The sequence below is a fragment of the Coregonus clupeaformis genome, chromosome 8 (assembly GCF_020615455.1).
Source record: "Coregonus clupeaformis isolate EN_2021a chromosome 8, ASM2061545v1, whole genome shotgun sequence".
In the NCBI taxonomy this organism is placed as follows: domain Eukaryota; kingdom Metazoa; phylum Chordata; class Actinopteri; order Salmoniformes; family Salmonidae; genus Coregonus; species Coregonus clupeaformis.
In genome coordinates, this window is record NC_059199.1 from 25550209 (window position 1) to 25573040 (window position 22832).

Genomic DNA, 22832 nt, shown 5'->3' on the forward strand with positions numbered 1-22832 from the left:
GACAAGGTGACTTATCAATATATTTGCCTGTATTTACCCCCAAAATGAAATGCTAACTGCTAATGTGGCTATCATAAAGAACTACAAATGTCATGGTGAACTGAACGAGACTGCCGAATCGAGGCAAAGGTAAGAATCTCTGGATTAACTAATGTTAGCTAAATGAATGAATAAACTGGCAACATTTCTTTAAATTGACAATTCTGTGAATTGTCTTGTGCAAGTTTTAAATTGACACAATACCTATTAGCAAAGGTGTCAGCTAGAGATTACATGCAGGAGCTTGCAGGGATTTGTAGTCTTGCATGATGTCTACTTTGATGCTAAATGCTAAGCATTTTCAAATCTGAGAGTAAATAGAGCCGAATATATTGATAAAAGTCACCTTGACTGAGAGAGATTTGCATGGTTATCAAAATGTCACGCCAGGGTAAGCCTACACGAAACACAGCCCTTATTTTAAGGGTTTCTAAAATTCCCTATGGGAAAGATTAATGGTGGAAAAACTATTTCCCTGTTTGACTGCTAGGTTTTATGGGTATTATGACACCTACACTATGGGGCTCTATATGACTGACTGATGACTTCAAAGCCTCTCATTGGCCAATACATAGCATCAGTAATCATGGGTTTATATACATAATTGGTCTGGACAGCAACACTTTAACCTCTGCTCTGTAACTGAAAATTATTGCAGCAGTGCAGCCAGGTTTGTCCACAAGGTGTCACACCATGACATATAATAATATCTCATACTCACTAAATATCATTGAAACATAAATGTATAAATAGTAAGATCTACACAACCCATCATGACACTTTTAATTTCAAATAATTTATTAGATGTTTTTCTCTCATGAAGCCAGCTTCTTCAACCACAATAGAAAACAGAAAGAGTAAAACAAAGTATCAAAATTGGGAGCATAAATCAGATATTTCATATATATGATATTCTTCATATAGATTCTTTCACATAAAAAATAGCACCTAAAGTTGGGATTACAGCATCCCATGGAGCCATGATAACATTTGTGCCCTTATTTGGGATGTGGGTGATACCTCATGAAACTAGGACAAAAATATACCATGATTTTGGGGATTTTCACAACATTTAATCCATAGAATGGTCCTTTGGAGGAAGTGTTGTTGACATATGTTTGACATTTGTATCTAAAAGCATAACTGAGAAGTAATTAATCAAAGTTGGCATATTTATTACATTTTGGACTTACCCAGGCCTCCTTTAAGACTCCATAATGTTTCATATGTAGGTGGCATAAAGCAAAAATGGGTGTAATATTAAACTTTACCGCTTGCTCTGAAACATGAGTTGCATTTTGATTTCAATAACAATTTTCTTACATTAATTTATGAATATTGAAATATACAATTTTAATTTAGCAAATTATTTAATATATTGTACATCCTGCAAATCACCAGCAGAGGGGGACCATTTTGAATAAATCTTCACATTCACTCAGTTGTTAATGCTTACAAATTGGATCATAACTCTAAAAGTAGCAGAGATCCCACTCTGGAACTTTGATATGTTCATAGAGTATATTAATATATTAAACATTTAGCTAAATCTAATTTTGTATATTTTCTTAAATATTCAAAAATATTGTTATTGGAAACAATACTACTCATATTACAAAGCAAGCTGTAAAGCTTCATATGACACCAATGTTCTCTTTGTAGCACCTACAGATAAAACATTATGGAGTCTTAAAGGAGACCTGGGTAAGGCCAAAATGTCATAAACATGCCAACGTTGATCAATTATGCTTTTATATACAAATGTCAAATATATGTCAACAATCCATACTCCAAAGGACCATTCTATGGATACTATTTTTTTTTTTTTTTTACCCACATCACCCATGTGCTGTAGTCTCACATAATAACACCAGAGACACAAACATAATACCTTTTACATTATAAACTATGCAGTCAAAGTACTATAGATACAGTACATAGACTACTCTTTTTCATCCTACCACATTAATTCCACTAGTGGGCAAAAATAAAAACTTGTATTGGTGATCATTCCATAATGTATCGTCAGGGTTTTCAATAATATGCAATAAGGCTAGCTTAAATCCATTTGTGGTTCAAACAGAAACAGTAATTTAACAAAAGTGAATTGTCATGATGTTACATATAGCCATGGTTTGCCAGAAACTACTGTGCCTTCAGAAAGTATTCACACCCATTGACTTTTTCCACATTTTGTTGTGTTACAACCTGAATTTAAAATAGATTAAATTGAGATATTGTGTCACTGGCCTATACAAAATACCCCATAATGTCAAATTGGAATATGTTTGTAGACATTTTTACAATTTAATTAAAAATGAAAAGCTGAAATGTCTTGAGTCAATACGTATTCAACCCCTTTGTTATGACAAGCCTAAATAAGTTCAGGAGTAAAAATGTGCTTAACAAGTCACATGTACTCACTCTGTGTGCAATAATAGTGTTTAACATGATTTTTGAATGACTACCTCTTCTCTGTACCCCACACATACAATTATCTGTAAGAACACTCAGTCGAGCAGTGAATTCCAAACTCAGATTCAACCACAAAGAACAGGGAGCTTTTCCAATGCCTCCCAAAGAAGAGCACCTATTGGTAGATCGGTAAAAAAAAAAGAAGCTGACATTGAATATCCCTTTGAGCATGGTTAAATTATTATTTACACTTTGGATGGTGTATCAATACACCCAGTCACTACAAAGATACAGGTGTCCTTCCTAACTCAGGCGTCCTTCCTTCCGGAGAGAAAGGAAACCTCTCAAGAATTTCACCATGAGACCAATGGTGACTTTAAAACAGTTACAGAGTTGAATGTCTGTGATAGGATGAAACTGAGGATGGATCAACAACATTGTAGTTACTCCACAATGCTCACCTAAATGACAGAGTGAAAAGAAGGAAGCCTATAGAGAATAAAGATATCCCAAAACATCCTGTTTGCAATAAGGCACAACACATCACTGAGTACCACTCTTCATATTTTCAAGCATGGTGGTGGTGGCATCATGTTATGGGTATGCTTGTCATTGGCAAGGACTAAGGAGTATTTTTTAGGATAAAAATAAACAGAATAGAGCTAAGCACAGGCAAAATCAGGAAAATCAGGTTCATTCTGCTTTCCAACAGACACTGGGAGACAAATTAACCTTTCAGCAGGACAATAAGGGAAAGGGGATACCTAGTCAGTTGTACCCAACCCCTCTGAATCAATAACCTAAAACACAAGGCCAAATATACACTGGAGTTGCTTACCAAGATAAAATAATAATAATAATATGCCATTTAGCAGACGCTTTTATCCAAAGCGACTTACAGTCATGCGTGCATACATTTTTGGTGTATGGGTGGTCCCGGGGATCGAACCCACTACCTTGGCGTTACAAGCGCCGTGCTCTACCAGCTGAGCTACAGAGGACCACATTGATGACATTGAATGTTCCTGAGTGGCCGAGTTACAGTTTTGACTTAAATAGGGTTAAATCTATGGCAGGACTTGAAAATGGCTTTCTAGCAATGATTAACAACCAACTTGACAGAGCTGGATGTATTGACTCAGGGGTGTGAATACTTATGTAAATGTTTCACTTTGTTATTATGGGGTATTGTGTGTAGATGGGTGAGAAATAAAATCTGTTTAATCAATTTTGAATTCAGGCTTTAGCACAACAAAATGTGGAATAAGTCAAGGTGTATGAATACTTTCTGAAGGCACTTGAGGGGTGTTTACAAGATTCAAAATACATCTTGCAGTTGTAGATGACCTGATATTTATATAATCTGTATGAGAAAATCCAGCAGGCACAGAGACCAGATAATATAAGCATATCTGAGGATGTGTCCAAAATGACATCCTAATCCCTTTAGAGTGCACTACTTTTGACCAGGGCCCATAGCACTCTGGTCAAAAGTAGTGCACTAGAGGGAATGCAGCCTGAATCGTTACAGTGCTGTTGTAAAGTTTATTGTTCACTTTTACCTTGAAATAGAGAAGTAAAAATACATAAAAAATGCCAGTCATGCTCCGCTACAAGCGCCACCATTCAACTCATAAACTCCATAAAACCATAATTTTTTATTCTAAACCAAAAGTCCTTGACCCTATTTAAAATAAAACATTGAACATCAAAAAAGATTACCAACATTAATTCTATAATTTTAAAGAAACAAAATACAGGAAAACAAAAATCATATTGCTATATAAAATCAAATATTAAACACATCACTTGTGCAATTTGGCGAGCTGACGTCTACCGATGGCAAGACTCATCTGTAAAATAGAGAGAGGAAGAAGAGTTATGAGACACAATTCAGACACAGGTATGGATTGGACAACCACATTTCATGACTAACTGAGGGGTGTATTCACTAGGAACCAAACGGATGCAAATGGACGAAAACAGAGAGGGACTAACCTGAACTTGTCCAATAAGAAACGCTTGGTTTTGTTGCAAAACGTTTTCCATTGTAGAATGTTTTTGCCACGGATTGCACTAATGAATACACCCTGTGTATGCAGGTATTCAGCTAGTTGGAAGGGAGTGACATATACTGACCTACTCTCAGCTCCCTCAGGCCAGCCGCTGCTCCCACGTTCCTGCTGCTCCCAGACCCAAACACTCCTCGCTCCTCCTCCTCTTCCTCCTGCACCTCGTCCTCCTTCCCTTTCTCCTGACCAGGTATGGGGTAGGGGGTAAAGGCCAGCATGGAGGTCTCTGATGGGTATTCACACACCTGCTCCAGCTGGGTCTCGTCGAAACACACCTTCACCTGGAGGGGGTGGAAAAAGACAGACACAGGAGAGAGGCTTAGTACAGCGCACCCAATAGAGACTCACCCTTACAGACAGCCTGACCACATTGCAGTGTTACTTAATCAGGATGGACATGTTTCAAGAACAATTAATAACTAAAAATAACCTGTACTTTCCCAGTGTTGCCCTTATTTCGTATGAAAGGGAGGCACCCATTAAAACGGCATGATTAGGTTGTACTGAGTCAGACCCTTCCTGACAAAAATGTGTGTAACCTACAGTTAGTTTACTTAGCACAGATTTGATTTTGGTGTAAACAACATTTCTGCCTGCACCCAATAGTAGGAAAACCTGGCCCCAGGGAAGTCTGTGTCGTACATTATATTAAAAGTCGTTATAGTACATTATATTACAGGTCAGTGTAGTACATCTACTGTTGTACAATTTATATTCACCACAGACTGACTGACCACACACTCCTGATAATAACCTAGTGTGAGAGAGGTTGGACGAATCAAGCTCAGGCCCAGGAGGTTAATCCCTGACTGAACTGATTAACCCAGGCTAACACAGCAGGGGAGAACATGGAGGAGAGAGAGAACCAGAGAGAGAGAGAGAGAGGAAGAAAGGAGGTGCACTGTGTCAATCGCTAATCACCACAGTCACATCGGAACCTTTACAAATACTCGTAAAAATGTCTTACACAGGATGTGGGGCAGCCACTGTATGAGAATGGTACCTTGGTCTAGTTTGAGAGGAAGAGATACTGTATGACAACGGAGCCTAGGGATTGAGGAGGGGGGAGACAGAAGATCTGAACAAGGATGACGAGGAGAGCGTAAATCACCCCCCTCTGTGAGATGATGCAGCTGCTCGGTGGAGCTGATGTCCAACAGTCTCAGCAACGTGAGCAACAGGTGGCCAGGAAGCACCAATAGGATACGAAAGGGTTACAGCAGGACAACTATAGTAAAGGAGAGCTGTGCTTAACGGCTAGGAGTACATTACACGATTTGGTCCCGAACTGACACAAAGCAAACGATTCTTGGGGGTTTTCTCATTACTCAATTAGTGTAGACTGAGTGGGTGAGATTAATTTAGGTGAATAATGCATCCAATTAGGTTTGGATGTATTTGGAAGATCGTCGGAGTATCTGTCCATTCAGTTGCAGCACTGATTATCATGAAATGTAGTCTTGACGAGGCACATAATCTTCCTATTCTCGTTTATAGTCCTGCAAAAGAATGGACAAAAATTCCCTTATTGACCTATTGTGTGCATAAAACAGAGAATGATACTATGTCATAATCCACATCCTACATCATAGTCGTTTAATAAACAACACTGCATCATATATTCATTCAAAACCAAAATGTCTTTAGGGGAGAGTGGGGTATGTTGAGCCATTTTTTGCATTCAGCATCACTACATCAAGGGAAATATAATAATCTTTATAAAAAAATATATCTACATATATTTCAGGATGTTGTGTATCCCTGGAAATAATCAGGATTCATGTAAACATAACAGTTTTGAAAACATAGCTTGTCCAAAGAAAGTGGTCTCTTGGCACAATTTATGGGGTAAATTGAGCCTGAGTCAGGGTAAGTTGAGCAGCCTTGGGGTAAGTGGGTGATGGTGCTGGTAGGTCAAAGTTTAATTCATGGAATTGGGGTGTGGTATATTGTATATCAGATATAGATCTTTCTGTTCAATATCACTTACCCTTCCATTTCTTGACCAGTTGTCTGGGACAATGTACCTCTTCAGTGTCATTCAGTCTAATTTTTCTTCCCTTGCTGCTGCTCGAATGGACTTCTTCCCTTCTCTCACTTCCTTTGCTGCTCTCTCAAGAACCTCAAGGGGTGCTACACATTTACATTTACATCATTTAGCAGACGCTCTTATCCAGAGCGACTTACAAATTGGACCCCTGCTTGTTTTACGTTTGTATACATGGGGCATGATGATGTCTGCTCTGTCACAATAAACATATTGAGTTCATATGCATACAATGCAAAAAACGGACAAAATGTAATCATCATTTGTATGGGGTATGGTGGCCACTGGCTCAACCTATCCCAAGGCAAGCATTTTGACTACTGTATATTAGCCCACCCAGCTAGGATGCACTTTCATGCTAGGTTTAGGACCTCATTTTGTAGCTTATAGAGACCCCAACTGACGTATAAAACAATCTTAAAACTATCAATTTTGGTTTAGATACAAGCATCATGAAACTTAGAACATAAATTCATTTGACTTTGTGAAAATCAGTTTTTTTGAATTTGCTTAACACTTTTTCCATGTTGATTCTTCCTTCACTGACTCCATGAAATTATGACCTCTTGCTAAATATTTGGTCCAGGGCAAAAAAAAAATGTTTTGGTCCACCAGCCACTGTGGCAGGTAGATTAAAAAATCTACCAGCCACTCAGATTTTTTACCAAACAAAATATTTTTTCCCTGCTAAAATTACACCAAAAAAATACAAATAAACAGATGAGCATGCTTAGTTATGTTTCTAAAACAAATGTATTACTAGTAAGAAGTAATGTGGTATATTGTTTAATTAATTATTTTGTGACCTGATTCTTTTAACCAAAATATCACAGATGAGACAAAAATGTTCACCTGCCCCTTCAAGGGCAAGAGGTTACCGTGGTAACACGACTCGAGTCATGTTTGTTCTCGTGTTGTATTGTCTTCCGTAGCAGTTGAAACTCAAACATAGAAAAACAACCTAGCTTGTGAACAAAACAATGTAAATAGCCAAGAAACAAGGACAAAGTCGCACTTCAGTTTCAAGTAAATTAGACCAACTTTTATGCCTGTGCGCAGCACTTCTAAAAATGAATATTTCACTCAGCCAGGCAGTGCTGCAGCGCGAGATGGAATAGGCTATATAGGATTCGTTGTTCTTTGACTTTGTGTGATTAATTTACCAGCTATGAAACAAAACGGTAGAAATATACTGAACAAAAATATAAATGCAACATGCAACAATTTAATTGATTTTACTAAGTTACAGTTCATATGAGGAAATCAGTCAATTGAAATAAATAAATTAGGCCCTAATCTATGGATTTCACATGACTGGGAATACAGATATGAATCTGTTGGTCACAGATTCCTTTAAAAAATGGGCCTCACCATGGGCCTCAGGATCTCCTCATGGTATGTTTGTGCATTCAAATTGCAGTCGATAAATTGCAATTGTGTTCGTTGTCTGTAGTTTATGCCTGCCCATACCATAACGCACAGCCACCATGGGGCACTCTGTTCACAACGTTGGACATAAGCAAACTGCTCGCCAACACAACGCCATACACGTGGTCTGCGGTTGTGATTCCGGTTGTATGTCCTGCCAAATTCTCTAAAATGACGTTGGAAGAGGCTTATGGTAGAGAAATTAACATTAAATTCTCTGGCAACAGCTCTGCTTCTACATCTGCATTGCTTGCTGTTTGGGGTTTTAGGCTGGGTTTCTGTATAGCACTTTGTGACATCTGCTGATGTAAAAAGGCCTTTATAAATAAAAATTGATTGATTGATTGATGGACATTCCTGCAGTCAGCATGCCAATGGCACGCTTCCTCAAAGCTTGAGACATCTATGGCATTGTGTTGAGTGACAACTGCACATTTTAGAGTGGCCTTTCATTGTCCCCAGCACAAGGTGAACCTGTGTAGTGATCATGCTGTTTAATCAGCTTGTTGATATGCTACATTCGTCAGGTGGATGGATTATCTTGGCAAAGGATCATTGCCCACTAACAGGGATGAAAACAAATTTGTGCACAACATTTTAGAGAAATATGCTTTTTGTGCGTATGGAAAGTGTCTTGGATCTTTCATTTCAGCTCATGAAACGTGGGACCAACACTTTACATGTTGCGTTTATATTTTTGTTCAGTGTACTTTGAAAACAGCTACTGCAGCATTTAGTATTACTATATCCAGTGATGCGTCCAAAATGTCACCCTTTTCTCTGTATAGTGCACTACTTTTGACCAGGGCCCATATGGCTCTGGTCACTAAGTAGGGAATAGGTGTAACGATTCCGGCAGTCTGAGTCGGTTCCGTCTGTGTATTAGTTTTTCTGCTCGGGATCTCCAGTTTCCCGAGGGTTCTGGAACGCTCCCTGCCTGGTTGCCGGGCTACGTTGCTAGGCGGGAGCTCTCCTGATTTCCACACCTGCATTCCATCAGCAATCTGCACACCTGGCCCTGATCATCACCTTCATAAGCTCTGACCTGACATCCATTCCCTGCCGGATCGTTAGCCATGAACAGTATGTTTGTCCGTGTATCAGCCTTGGAACTTCTAGCGTTAGTTTTGTTGTTTTGCACCTTTTTGACTTGCTGTATACTTACCTCCGTTTTGTTCTATCTGCAGTCACTCACCCGGAACCTTCACCCAACCTCTGCCTGATGGTCGGCGGCTGCCGAGCCATTACTGGACCTACCACTGCACCCTCAACAACCCATCCACGCCACCCGCTCTGTTCCCTGGATTATTCAGCCTCACTCGTGGATCTATTAAATAAACACTCACCTTTGTTTCAACTTACCTTGTCCTGGTCTGCTTCTGGGTTCTGGCTTAGTAAACCGTGACAGAACGATCCGGCCAGTAATGAACCCAGCGGACCTGGACTCTGTTCGCCATGCCATTACCCATCAGGAGAAGATGTTGGGCCATCATAGCACGGTACTACAGGAGATCGCGTTGTCAGTTCGGAACCTTTCTACCGGTCTGACGGAGGTCCAGAACCAGCGCAAGTTTCCGGTGGAGGATCCACTACCGGTTTCACCCATCTCGCCTGCCGCTTCTGGAGCCGTGTCCTTCCGTGAGCCCAAGGTTCCGACGCCGGATAAATATGAGGGGGAGCTGGGAAGATGCCGTTCCTTCCTTATGCAGTGTGGGTTAGTGTTCGATCTACAGCCCTACTCTTATGCCACAGACAAGGCTAGGATAGCCTTTGTGATTGAGTTGCTGCGTGGTCGAGCGCTGGAGTGGGCTTCAGCCGTTTGGGAACGACAGGATCCCTGCATGGCTTCATACCAGGGGTTCACGGCCGAGATGAGGAAGCTCTTCGACCATTCCGTCCGAGGGAGGGACGCAGCTAGGCGCCTGTTTTCGCTTCGCCAAGGAACTCGCAGCGTGGCCGACTTCATGATCGAGTTCAAGACGTTGGCTGTGGAGAGTGGGTGGAATGAGGAGTCTCTGCAAGCGGCCTTTTACCAGGGTCTGTCGGAGCAGCTCAAGGATGAGTTGATCTCCTATCCGGAGCCTAGTGACCTGGACAGCTTGGTAGCCTTGTCTATTCGGGTGGATAATCGAGTCCGAGAGCCGAAGGAGGGAGAAGCAATGGGTCCCGTCCCAACCGATCAGCTTCTCAGGTTCCAGTCGGGTCAGGGATTGGACCAGAATACGTCGATCATCGTCCACCACACAGGATTAGTGGAGAGGTCCTGTCTCCCGATTCTGAACCCATGCAAGTGGGGGCGGCACGGGTTAACCAAGGAGGAGCGCCAACACAGACGTAGGACTAACTGTTGCCTCTACTGTGGTGGTTCGGGACATTACCTCGCCACTTGTTCCCGGCGGTCGTCAAACTGCGCGGCTCGCTAAAGTTGGGAGGACTTTTAGCGAGCCAGTTTCGACCTCTCAATACCTCTGTCAGACCCCGTTTCCCGGCTACCCTTATGAACAGGAATCAGAGCTTAGCGATTAACGCTTTTATCGATTCAGGTGCCGATGGAAGCTTTCTTGATGCCGAGTTGGTGGAACAGCTGGGGCTTTCCAAGGAGCAATTGCCGGAAGCCATTGAAGCTACCACTCTGGACGGCAGTAGTCTGGCACGTATCACGATGAGGACTGAACCGGTTAAGATGCTGTTGTCGGGGAATCATTCTGAGATGATTTCATTCTTCATTCTGCCGTCTTCCCATGTTCCTCTGGTCCTTGGATACCCCTGGCTGAAGGAACACAATCCCACGTTCGATTGGGTGACGGGCAAGGTAACGAGTTGGAGCCTTGATTGTCATGCTAACTGTCTCAAGACTGCCTGTCCCCATTCGGTTCCCAGTCAGGTGATTGAGGCTAAACCCCAGATTTGTCCCTGGTTCCCGAGACATATCACGATTTGGGGGAAGTGTTCAGTAAGCAGAAGGCTCTGTCACTCCCTCCCCACCGACCATATGATTGTGCCATCAACCTGTTCCCTGGAGCTGTCTACCCCAAGGGAAGGTTATACAGTATCTCCCGACCTGAACGTGAGGCTTTGGAGACCTACATCAAGGAGTCCCTAGCTGCTGGTCTCGTTCGGTCCCTCGTCATCACCCCTGGGGGCAGGATTCTTCTTTGTGGGTAAGAAGGATGGCTCTCTTCGACCGTGTATTGATTATCGGGGGTTGAATGACATCACGGTCAAGAACAAGTATCCCCTGCCCTTGATGAGTTCTGCCTTCGACTCCTTACAGGGTGCTACGGTGTTCACCAAGCTAGACCTACGCAATGCGTATCACATGGTCCGGATCAGAGAGGGGGACGAGTGGTTGACGGGTTTCAATACACCGATGGGTCACTTCGAGTATCAGGTGATGCCGTTTGGACTGACCAATGCTCCAGCGGTATTCCAGAGTATGGTGAACGACGTCCTGAGAGATATGATCGGTCTCTTTGTGTTTGTTTACCTGGATGACATTCTGATCTTCTCGAAGGAACCTTCCGACCACGTCCAGCATGTCCGGCAGGTTCTGCAGCGATTGTTGGAGAATCGCCTGTTCGTGAAGGCCGAGAAGTGCGAGTTCCACGCCCACACGACATCCTTTCTCGGGTACATCATCTCCAGGGGAGAGATTAGGATGGACCAGGAGAAGGTTAGAGCGGTTCTGGAATGGGCCCAGCCCGGTATGAGATTGCAGCTCCAGAGATTTTTGGGGTTTGCGAATTTCTACCGCAGATTCATCCGGGATTACAGCCGTGTGGCCGCTCCGTTAACTGCCTTGACTTCCAGTATCAGGACCTTCAAGTGGAATCCGGAGGCGGATCGAGCGTTTCTGGATTTGAAGAGGCGATTCACCAACGCACCGATTCTCTCTCAACCGGACACGGCCCGTCAGTTCGTCGTTAAAGTGGACGCGTCTGATGTGGGGAGTTGGCGCCATCCTGTCGCAGCGATGCTCCACGGACAGTAAACTCCATCCCTGCGCCTACTACTCGTCGCCTTTCGCCTGCGGAGAGGAACTACGATGTGGGTAACCGGGAGCTTCTCGCGGTGAAACTTGCCTTGGAGGAGTGGCGCCACTGGTTGGAGGGGGCGGAGCAACCGTTTATTGTCTGGACTGACCACAAGAATCTTGCTTACGTGCAATCGGCTAGACGTCTCAACTCCCGTCAGGCCAGGTGGGCGTTGTTTTTCGGACGATTCAATTTTTTCCCTGACGTTCCGACCTGGATCTAAGAACGGCAAGGCGGACGCCTTGTCCCGGATGTTCTCCAAGACGGAAGAGAGTGGGTCCAAGACCGAGACAATTCTCCCCCGGAACTGCGTCGTGGGAGCAGTTATGTGGAAGATTGAGGAGGAGGTGATGGCGGCCCTTCGGACGCAGCCCGGTCCCGGTAACGGTCCACCCGGTCGGTTGTTTGTGCCTGAGTCGGTTCGTCCTGCTGTCCTCAAATGGTCCCACGCCAGCAAGATGGCTTGTCACCCTGGCGTGGCTCGGACGATGGCGTTTCTTCGCAGACGTTTTTGGTGGCCTGCCATGGCCGAGGATACTCGGGGTTTTGTTGCTGCCTGTCCAGTGTGTGCGCAGAATAAGAGTACCAATCGGCCCAGCTCTGGACTACTTCACCCCCTTCCTATTCCCCGGCGACCATGGTCGCATCTGGCCCTGGACTTTGTCACTGGGTTGCCCGCTTCTGAGGGGAACACGGTCGTTCTGACTATCGTGGACAGATTCAGCAAGTTCGCCCACTTTGTGCCAATTGCCAAGCTTCCCTCTGCCTCGGAGACGTCCGAGATCCTGGTTAGGGAGGTTTTCAGGGTCCACGGTTTGCCCAGTGATATCGTTTCCGACCGTGGCCCTCAGTTTACCTCTGCTGTCTGGAAGTCCTTCTGTTTGGCCATTGGAGCTACAGTCAGTCTCACATCTGGTTTTCACCCCCAATCTAATGGTCAGGCGGAGAGAGCCAACCAGAAGATGGAATCCACGCTACGCTGCCTTGTCTCTTCCAACCCCACCTCCTGGGTCTCTCAGTTGCCTTGGGTTGAGTATGCCCACAATACTCTCCCTACATCTGCCACTGGGATGTCTCCCTTCCAGTGCCTGTATGGCTACCAACCTCCCTTGTTCCCTTCTCAGGAGAAGGAGCTCTCAGTGCCCTCTGTTCAGGCCCATATTCGTCGTTGCCACCGGACCTGGCATCGGGCCAGAAAGGCACTCCTTAGAGTTTCGGACCGGTATCAGCTCCAGGCGAATCGTCGCCGGATCCCCGCTCCCACCTATACCATCGGAGATAGGGTCTGGTTGGCCACACGGGATCTTCCTTTACGGACTGAGTCTAGGAAGTTGTTACCGAAGTTCATTGGTCCGTTTGTGGTGGAGAAGGTGATCAATCCGGTGGCAGTTCGACTCAAACTACCGAGGACGCTCAGAGTCCATCCCACCTTTCATGTCTCCTGCCTCAAGCCTGTTTTCCTCAGTCCTCTGTTGCCCCCTCCGCCTCCTCCTCCTCCTCCTCGGATGATCGGAGGTGGTCCTGCCTACACGGTGCGACGCATCATGGATTCCAGACGGCGGGGCCGGGGTTTCCAGTATCTCGTGGACTGGGAGGGGTATGGTCCTGAAGAGAGGAGTTGGATTCCGCGGCGACAGATCCTAGATGCTGACCTCATTCGTGACTTCTACCGCCTCCATCCTGGCGTTCGGGAGTCCGCCCGGTGGCGTTCGTCGGAGGGGGGTACTGTAACGATTCCGGCAGTCTGAGTCGGTTCCGTCTGTGTATTAGTTTTTCTGCTCGGGATCTCCAGTTTCCCGAGGGTTCTGGAACGCTCCCTGCCTGGTTGCCGGGCTACGTTGCTAGGCGGGAGCTCTCCTGATTTCCACACCTGCATTCCATCAGCAATCTGCACACCTGGCCCTGATCATCACCTTCATAAGCTCTGACCTGACATCCATTCCCTGCCGGATCGTTAGCCATGAACAGTATGTTTGTCCGTGTATCAGCCTTGGAACTTCTAGCGTTAGTTTTGTTGTTTTGCACCTTTTTGACTTGCTGTATACTTACCTCCGTTTTGTTCTATCTGCAGTCACTCACCCGGAACCTTCACCCAACCTCTGCCTGATGGTCGGCGGCTGCCGAGCCATTACTGGACCTACCACTGCACCCTCAACAACCCATCCACGCCACCCGCTCTGTTCCCTGGATTATTCAGCCTCACTCGTGGATCTATTAAATAAACACTCACCTTTGTTTCAACTTACCTTGTCCTGGTCTGCTTCTGGGTTCTGGCTTAGTAAACCGTGACAATAGGATGCCATTTGGGACTCGAACATGCAGTGTCTCAGCTAGGGAGTGACAAGGTTGTTGAGTGTCTCCTCATTCCACTTCTCTTTAATCCCACCCTCTTGTTTCACTGACAAATGAGAGACTGTTCCTCCTCAGTCGCACCAAATTTGGGCCTGATGACCCCATTTGCAAAATTATAAATTGGAAATGAGGTTACAGTAGGACAGTATCAATAGTCAATGTTGTGAAAACTATACAATAAACATGGCGAGAGCTTCCTCAACTATAGTGCCATGGCTAAATTAACAGGTCTATCATTAATTTCTTAGCCTAGATTTTCAAGTTTGGATAAGACTTGGAAGGATGACATTGGCAAATGTTGCTGTCATATGCCAAGAGGTCAACGTGGTCAAAAGTGTTTGCCAAAAATCCAATGCAGCAAAACAAACTTAGCAGAAACAGGAAAATACAAAGGAAGACTTGTTGGAAAGGCAACAAGGGCAGACTCATTGAAAGACAGGATCTGTCAGAGGAAGTAACCTGCAATGCAATGGTGTGACCTGTGTAGCATCATGGACATTTACATTTTTGTCATTTAGCAGACGCTCTTATCCAGAGCAACTTACAGTTAGTGAGTGCATACATTATACTTTTGCACTCCGGCCATTGTGCGCTGCCCCATGGGTCTCCCGGTCGTGGCCGGCTGCGACAGAGCCTGGATTTGAACCAGGATCTCTAGTGGCACAGCGATGCAGTGCCTTAGACCACTGCGCCACTCGGGAGTGGACAGAAAACAAGAGGAACAAATATGCTGATAGGCTAAATGCCTATACAATAGCAAAGTGCTTTATATTAAAAGTCATGCTGTCTGAGTAAAGTACAGTACATTAACCATAAAGGTTTATGTATTTAACAATAGATATACACTGACTATACCAAACATTAGGAACCACCCCTTTTGCCCTCAGAACAGCCTTCATTTGTCGGGGCATGGACTCTACAAGGTGTCGAAAGCATTCCACAGGGATAATAATATGCCATTTAGCAGACGCTTTTATCCAAAGCGACTTACAGTCATGTGTGCATACATTTTTACGTATGGGTGATCCCGGGGATCGAACCCACTACCCTGGCGTTACAAGCGCCATGCTCTACCAATTGAGCTACAGAGGCCCATATTGAATCCAATGCAGTTGTGTCAAGTTGGCTGGAAGTCCTTTGGGCGTGAAAAACCCAGCAGTGTTGCAGTTCTTGACACAAACCGGTGCGCCCAGCACTTACTACCATACCCTGTTCAAAGGCACTTAACTATGTTGTCTTTCCCATTCCCTAAATGGCACACATACACAATCCATGTCTCAATTGTCTCAAGGCTTAAAAATCCTTCTTTAACCTGTCTCCTACCCTTCATTTACACTGATTTGAAGTGGATTTAACAAGTGATATCAATAAAGGATCATAGCTTTCACCTGGATTCACCTGGTCAGTCTATGTCATGGAAAGAACAGGTGTTCTTAATGTTTTGTATACTCTGTGTATACTGTATACCGTAATTGCTCTAAATATGCATATTCTAGTCTACCTCACTATATAAACAGATTACACCAGACTCATCCCATTCTAACACTCCATTCGTGTGGGGAGACTGCCAGCCTGGTCTTTAGTTCTGCTCTGATGAGCCACTTTGTTATGGAGGTGTCCTAATTACAGTACTCCAAAAGACTGTCTGTGTCTGAAATGGTACCCTATCCCCTATGTAGTGCACTACTTTTGGCCAGGGCCCATAGGGCTCTGCTCAAAAGTAGTGCACCTTGTAGGGGATAGGGTGCCATTTCGGAAGCAACCTCTAACAGGCTATGGCTCCAACTGGGGGGGGTAACAATTAATCTATTGTGGGATAACTTGTCTTTCTATATGAAACAGAAAGAAGTGACGATTGATTCACAACCCACATAGCTCCTCTCTGCAAAAACTCCAGTCAGACAGACAGAAAGAGATAGGGAGGAGGAGGGGTGGCTCTGGCTGACTGGCTCTGTCATTGTGGTTTCCTCTCCACTCCTCCTGGCCTCAAGTGTTACATGAAGGCTCATTTGTAATTGACTGGTAATGCTATACATTACGGTTACCCTAACAAATGATTTATAAAGGGTTTATAATTAGTTTATTAATAAACGACACCACACAGTCAACGCTACTAGTAGGCTACTTTACACCTGAGAATCATGTCGTGCTTGATAAGGCTTTAACAGGCTTAGCTCAGTTTATGTGTTCATACTCAGTGCAATCAAACAGGATGTTCTAATGCTAGCGATGGGCGGGCATTCTGGGGACTGGAGGTGATAAAAAGGTTCAAATGGAGGCAGGCGGGGAAGAGTTGAAGTTTTCTGATAGTCACAGTACGAGTGTGAATACTCAAAACACTATCATCGATCTTATCCCATAACATACTGATAGTCTATTGAAGCAGTTTTCTGTGATTTGTGTTTTTGTTTTGTTTTACCAATTGGGTCTTTATTAAACCCAACCTTAGGGGAAGGGATCCATTATCCTCACTACAAGATGTGATACATTATCAATACAATTCGCAGTGCATAGGCTGCAATATGCCAACAGGCATATCACCCCACTACACTCACCCCTTTGGGAGTCCCTTTGGGAGTCTTGACCAGGCAGGACTTGTCTAGGTTCTGATACCCGCCGATCACTTCGATCTCCTCTGTAGTGGGGTACCTCTTCTTGCCTCTCTCTACTACCTCGGTAAGGACAGGCATCTGGGCCTGGGCAGACATCTTGGCCGGGGGTCCTGAGGATACTGAAACCGATTCCACGGCTGCCCCTCCAACAGGCTTCCTGGGGGTGATGGTGATGGTGGTGCCCCTCTTGACCTGCTGGCCTCCAGAGGAGCTTCTGATGGTGCGATGGGTCAGAGAAGGGGATGAGGAGGGAGAGACAGAGGGGGACTGGGATGGGGAGGGTGATGGGGTGGGTGGGACTCCCTGGTCTGGGTGTAATGAGTTCTCAGGAGAGGGGGTCAGGAGAGATCTGGAGTTGATGGTAATGGATCGGGGCTGATTGGGTTGAGGAGGCCTTTCAGAGTGCAGTTGCGGATTAGACTGAGTTTTTCTGGGACTTAGGGGTGTTTGCTGATCCTTCTGCCTCGGATGCATCTGCTGAGGTTCCTTATTAGGCTGGTTGTGTGATATCCTGGGGCTTTGCTGAGCTTTAGACTCTTTATCTTTCAAAATCGTTTTTTTACTAAAAGACGACTGTGCTGCGTTGTTGTCGTGTGATAGTCTCTGTACTTCCTGTTGATCTCGCAACTGAAGCTGTTCCACCTGATGCTGTACAGTTTGAAGTCTGGACTTCTCATCACTTGAAGAGGCCTTATTCCCAGATGCCCCACCACCACCCCACAGCTGCTTCTGTGTCAGCCTCCCAACTGATCTCTCTGGACTGCTTGGCTCCTGTTGTTCTGCTGATATGTGTGACTGTACCTTGGGTGTGTGTGATGGTATAGGCCTATCCACGGTCCTCTCACTCATGCACATCGTCGTCCTGGACCCCACTGTTTTCAAGTTATAGATCCGGCTCATCTCAGCAAGAGCAGGGGAGAGAGAGTCTGAGGGCGAGGGAGAGTGTGAAGGAGGCAGATAAAGCAGCCTGTCCTCTTCCTCCGAGAGTTTATCCTCGCCTTCTTCTCCTCCTCTGCCTCTGGTGTCCTGTTTTCTCTGCTGACCCCTGTCACACCGTAACTCATCTACTACATGTTTTGTTGGATCTTCCTCTCTCTCGATCGTGTGAGAGCTGAACGAGGTTACTTCGGAGGCTGCGATGGAGATCCCCCTGGTTTCTTCCTCTCCTTTGACAGATTGCAAGAACGAGAGAGGAACAGGAAGCTCAGGGTCGGCTTTCGACACGCTCACTTCCTGTGTGACGTCAAACTGAGTGGATGTTGTCTGTGGTGCAGAGCCTTCCTGTCTCTGTCTCTCTCGCTCCATTTCGTTCCCCCTCTCTGCTTCCTCACACCTATCTGAACTTGAAGCTCTTCTAACCCTTCTAGTCCCAGCCTTGTTCATTCCCTCAGTCGTATCGCCATCATCCCCCGTTGCTGCCGCTCCCTCCATGTTCCTCAGCCTCTCCTTCTCTCTCTGGCGGATTTTCTCTCGCAGGGATTCGATGCGAGACAAAGGCTTGCCGATCCTCCAACTATCCCTCCTCTCAACACCTTTCCCTCCCTCTCCTTCGCAGCTCTGGTTGTCTTCGCTTTGGAGGCTTGGCCTTTTCTTCTCTAATGCCACCCCCACACCGTAGAACACTGTCCTGGGTATGTGTATCTCAAGTGGTGTTGGAGGGATTTCAACTGAGGCAACGTGCTTTGGAGACTTAGGAGACTTAGGGGTTACTTCTTGAACTGACTTTCCGGGGTAAACATGACCGTGCACGTGTGCGCCAGGTGGGTGTGTGCTCTCCTTGCTTACCTCACCTGGCACCCTATAAGCTTTGCTCCCTCTCACAGTCTCTCTGTCCTCCCTCATCACGCCTTTGCTATCCTGAGTCAATGTTTGGGTCCCTTTGTGATTGTCAAGTTCATTTGCTGTCTCTCCGACTCTCCCTATCTTATTGATAAGGTCCCCTGTGTGCTGTGACAGTGCTGACTGGGTTGAATGGGGCCCCGGCGCTCCTTGACCACCATGCCAATCTGTTCCTCTATGCCCCACAGTGTTGAGCAAGGTGGTTGAGCACTCTGTAAATGCTGACACATGTCTGTGATGGAGGACTGGCTGAGGAGGACTGGCTCTGTCTACAGAGAGGGTGATCACACAGTTTTGTTGAGTTGTTTCAACTGAAATTGTGCAGTCCCTTACTTCTGACATCCTCTTTACGTCCCTTGCGTCTGATCCTCTTCTAAAGTCTGACCCCCATCTCTCCCTCACTTGAGGTTTTGCCTGTCTTCCACCCACCACCTCTCTCTCTGTGCTCCTCGCCCTCTCCATCCCTCTCTCGCTTTCTTCTCTCATTCGCTTTACCTCTCTTTCCACTGCTCTCTCTCGCCCATCATGTTTGATGGGCACTCTTCGCGCAAATGAGGCCTCTGTGTTTTTAACTGAGGCCATTGTAAACCCTGCCTCCCCATAAATATTCTTTGTTAGTTCCTCTGTCCCCTTGTTACTATATTCTAATTCTATCTCGACCCCATGGTCAGTCTCTTTCCCTGTGTTACTTTCCAAAGCAGGCTGTCTCTCAGGCTGCCCCTCTACCTCCCTGTCTGCTTTTATGCATCCCTCTCTATGCTTCCCCACCCGCTCTTTATCTGAAAGCCGGGTCCAGCCCCCCTGCTTGCCTCCCCTCTCTGACCATTCCCCCTCCACTACATCTCCCCTAGGTGCCACCCTCCTATCTGAATATGTCCTCTCCACCTTCTTCCTATCATTGTTCCCCTCATCCTGCATGCCATTCTCCTTGGTGCATATCACCTGGTCAGAGAAGCTGAATGACCGCTTGGCCACACCCCTGAATCCTGCATGTTTCTCCTCCCCTCTCCAGTCTCCATCATCGTCCTCGTCCAGACCAAACTTTTCTCTGTCCCTGCCAGGCCGGCTGAAACAATCTGAGCTTTTAGACCGGGACGGGGGCTTTGGATGTTCCCTGAATTTCTTTGTATGTTCCCCAAATTTACTCAGCAGCTCACTCACCCTAACTCTTCTCTCATTGTGGATACTGTCATCTGTGTCACCACATCTCCTATCCTCTTTTTCTGAAGCTGCTTGTGTCAGTGGTCGGTATTTCTCCCTCAAGTTCTCCCTCTCTTTATCTTTCATCATCTGCCACGCCACCTCTCTCTCCAGCCCCCTCTCACAGTCCTTTCTTCCATCTTTATTGCACTTTGCTTCTCTCCTTCTTTCGCCATCTCCTTCCCTGCCTGTCCCCTTTAGACCTCCACTTCTGCAGTCCTCAGTGCCAGCTAAGGGTTTAATGATCAATACTTCTGATGCTCGGATCTCCGTGACACTCCCTCCACCAGATAGAAACTCCTTGAGGTCCATCTTTACATCTCTCTTTTCCTGCTCCTCTTCCATCACCTCCCTCTGCCACTCTCTCCTTCTACCCCTCCTTTCATCACTTCCCTTTCTGTCCTGTTCAATAATGATGATGTTGTCTGCTCTGATGGTGCGAAGGCCTGGGACTAGTGGATGGGGGAACTTGGGGCTTGGAGTATCTGAGTCTACCTCCTCCCTCTCCTCCTCCTTTCTCCCTCTCGGGCATTCCCTTTCCCTGTCTCTCACAGTATCCCGGCTCGTCTCTCTCCCGGCACTTCTATCCCTTTCTCTGCCCCCACTCCTGTCCCTGTATCGCTCTATTTTTAATTCTGTATCTCTTCCCCTCCCAGACTCCCCGTCATGACCTTTGATGTGGCCTCTTTCTTTCTCCTTTTCCCTCCCTCTCCCTACTTCTATTTCCTGCTCATTCCCTTTCTCATGGCCCATCTCCCCAGCCCTCTCTGCTTCTCTTCCCCTTCTCCATCCGCCATGTGTGCGAATGAATGGGTTTTGTTGGACAGGGGTGATGGTCTCTCTTAACACCTGACTCTGCGGTTTAGCCTCTTCATCCAACGGCCCTGCAATGTCTGGGCTGAGTGGTGGTTCACCTTCCAGCTGCACCAGTGTAGCGCTGTCTGGGTCACTCACAGTATCAGAAGGGGACCTTCCCTCCTTGACTTGGAGGGGGCTCTCTCTCTCCTTGTCCCCGAAACTCTCCTGTTTCATTCTCCTCCTCTGGATGATCCCTCGCTTCCAGGCAGGCATGCTGGCGAGTTTGGCCTCCTCCTCTTTTTCTCCCTTCTCTCGCTCCTCCTCCTCCCTCCTCTTTCGCTCCAGCAGGAGTTGTTTCCATTCCGGTAAAGAGGAGACAGACATAACAGAGAAGAGCTTTTGCTTTTGGCAAGATTCCTAATCTTGCTCTCGTTTGATGCTCTGGCAACAGGTCTGTCAAAAAGGACACAGCAAGATGTTCCTAAAAATATAATAAACATATGTTGTGATTTTAATTTGTATAGCATATTCCTTGTGACTCACTTTGCTTTCAAATCCGAATATTTATTTATTTATTGAAATGTAGCCTACTAATTGGCCTACTTTGTACATTTCTATGACATCATGTATAGAGGCTATGTAACTCAACCACGTAGCCTATTTACTGGATTACATTTTACACAGGCTTCGTCCTCCCCTGATGGTTACTTTCCCTAATCATAAAAAGTTAACATACCATTGACGGATAGTTTTATGGAGCGATTTCAGTGCCAACAGAAATTGTATTTGAATTCCATAATTTTGCACAAATTGAATCGTTGAATTAAATAGGGAATGGAACGGCTGTCCTTAGAAGGGCTATGACAGGGCTATTCAACTATATTCTTATGTGGGCCAATTTTAATTTTTTTGTGACACTCCCTTCTAACATGGCCTGTGATCATCATAGAGGGAAACAGAAGGCACATCCATGTTCCAGAGAGTCTTAGCTTTCAGGAATGGGGTTAAAATGCTAGAGCCAAATTCATAGGAAGAAAATAAATTAAACATGCCACATTGGCTTCAGAAACCGCCAGAAGCTTCTGTTGACCACAGTGAGTGTTTGATTCTCTGTTCTCCTCTACCTTTCCTGGCTGGCAAAGTACCAGTATGTTGTCTCTGGTTTTGAATCTGAATTTAGAGAACTGAATTTGAAAACTGAATATGGATGCATCTGAGAAGTTGAATATATGAAAATTTTATCAACTTGAAATGATAGTTTGTAGACTTGATACACAGACAATGAATGCAATATCTACCATATTGAAACTGAATATATAAATATTCATTTTAATTGAATTTGAATTTGAAAACTGAACGCAATATTCACTCAATTCAGTTTCAAATCATGAAATATGCCTACAAGTTTAATTTATGAATTAAATTATTCAATTTGTGCATTACAAATTCAAAAATATTTAATTCAATATCCTAATTATACTAATTCAAAATGATGTAATTCAAACACAATTTCTGTTGACACTGAAATTGATCCATATTGTTTTGTGTTGTCATTTAGATTAACATGCACAGTATGCCTCTGCACATTGCTATACGTTTGCACTCTAAACGTTCCCCACAATTTCGCACTCCTTGTTTTAAGCCTGCATTCAAAGGATGTTCAAAAATCGTTTTCCAAACCTACCAAATCCTTGGTATTCCGCAGTAATGCTTTATATCCCCCTCTGTGTCGGTTTGAGAGTTGTCGTCTTCTGAATGAAAGGCGACTGTGCGCCTCCGGTCTTGCGTAATGCGCTCGAGCCACCAACTCGAATATCGTTCTCTATCTAAAGCTTTCGGATGTAATTGATTAATCGATGTCAAAAAGTCAGGATTAATAATGTTATATAGCTCCGTTATTTAACGATGACCTCGCAGTGAATCACAGCATGTAAACTTAAAACACCTCCATTGGTAGTAACTATTCCCCTGCTGCAGTACTGTCCGACAACTGTAA

General features: G+C 45.2%; 2 protein-coding genes across 2 annotated transcripts; both read right to left on the reverse strand.

Annotated features, from left to right (window-relative positions):
- Window positions 1-3683: 3683 nt before the first annotated feature.
- On the reverse strand, window positions 3684-19616 carry LOC121571452. Its single transcript, XM_041882913.2, has 3 exons — window positions 16943-19616; window positions 4594-4807; window positions 3684-4307 (listed from the first exon to the last, which is right to left on the reverse strand). The coding sequence occupies exons 1-3, from the start codon at window positions 19418-19420 to the stop codon at window positions 4288-4290; spliced, it is 2712 nt and encodes a 903-aa protein (XP_041738847.2). The 5' UTR covers window positions 19421-19616; the 3' UTR covers window positions 3684-4287.
- On the reverse strand, window positions 19483-22804 carry LOC123491446 (nipped-B-like protein B). Its single transcript, XM_045222234.1, has 3 exons — window positions 22521-22804; window positions 19607-21289; window positions 19483-19488 (listed from the first exon to the last, which is right to left on the reverse strand). The coding sequence occupies exons 2-3, from the start codon at window positions 21218-21220 to the stop codon at window positions 19483-19485; spliced, it is 1620 nt and encodes a 539-aa protein (XP_045078169.1). The 5' UTR covers window positions 21221-21289; window positions 22521-22804.
- Window positions 22805-22832: the final 28 nt, after the last annotated feature.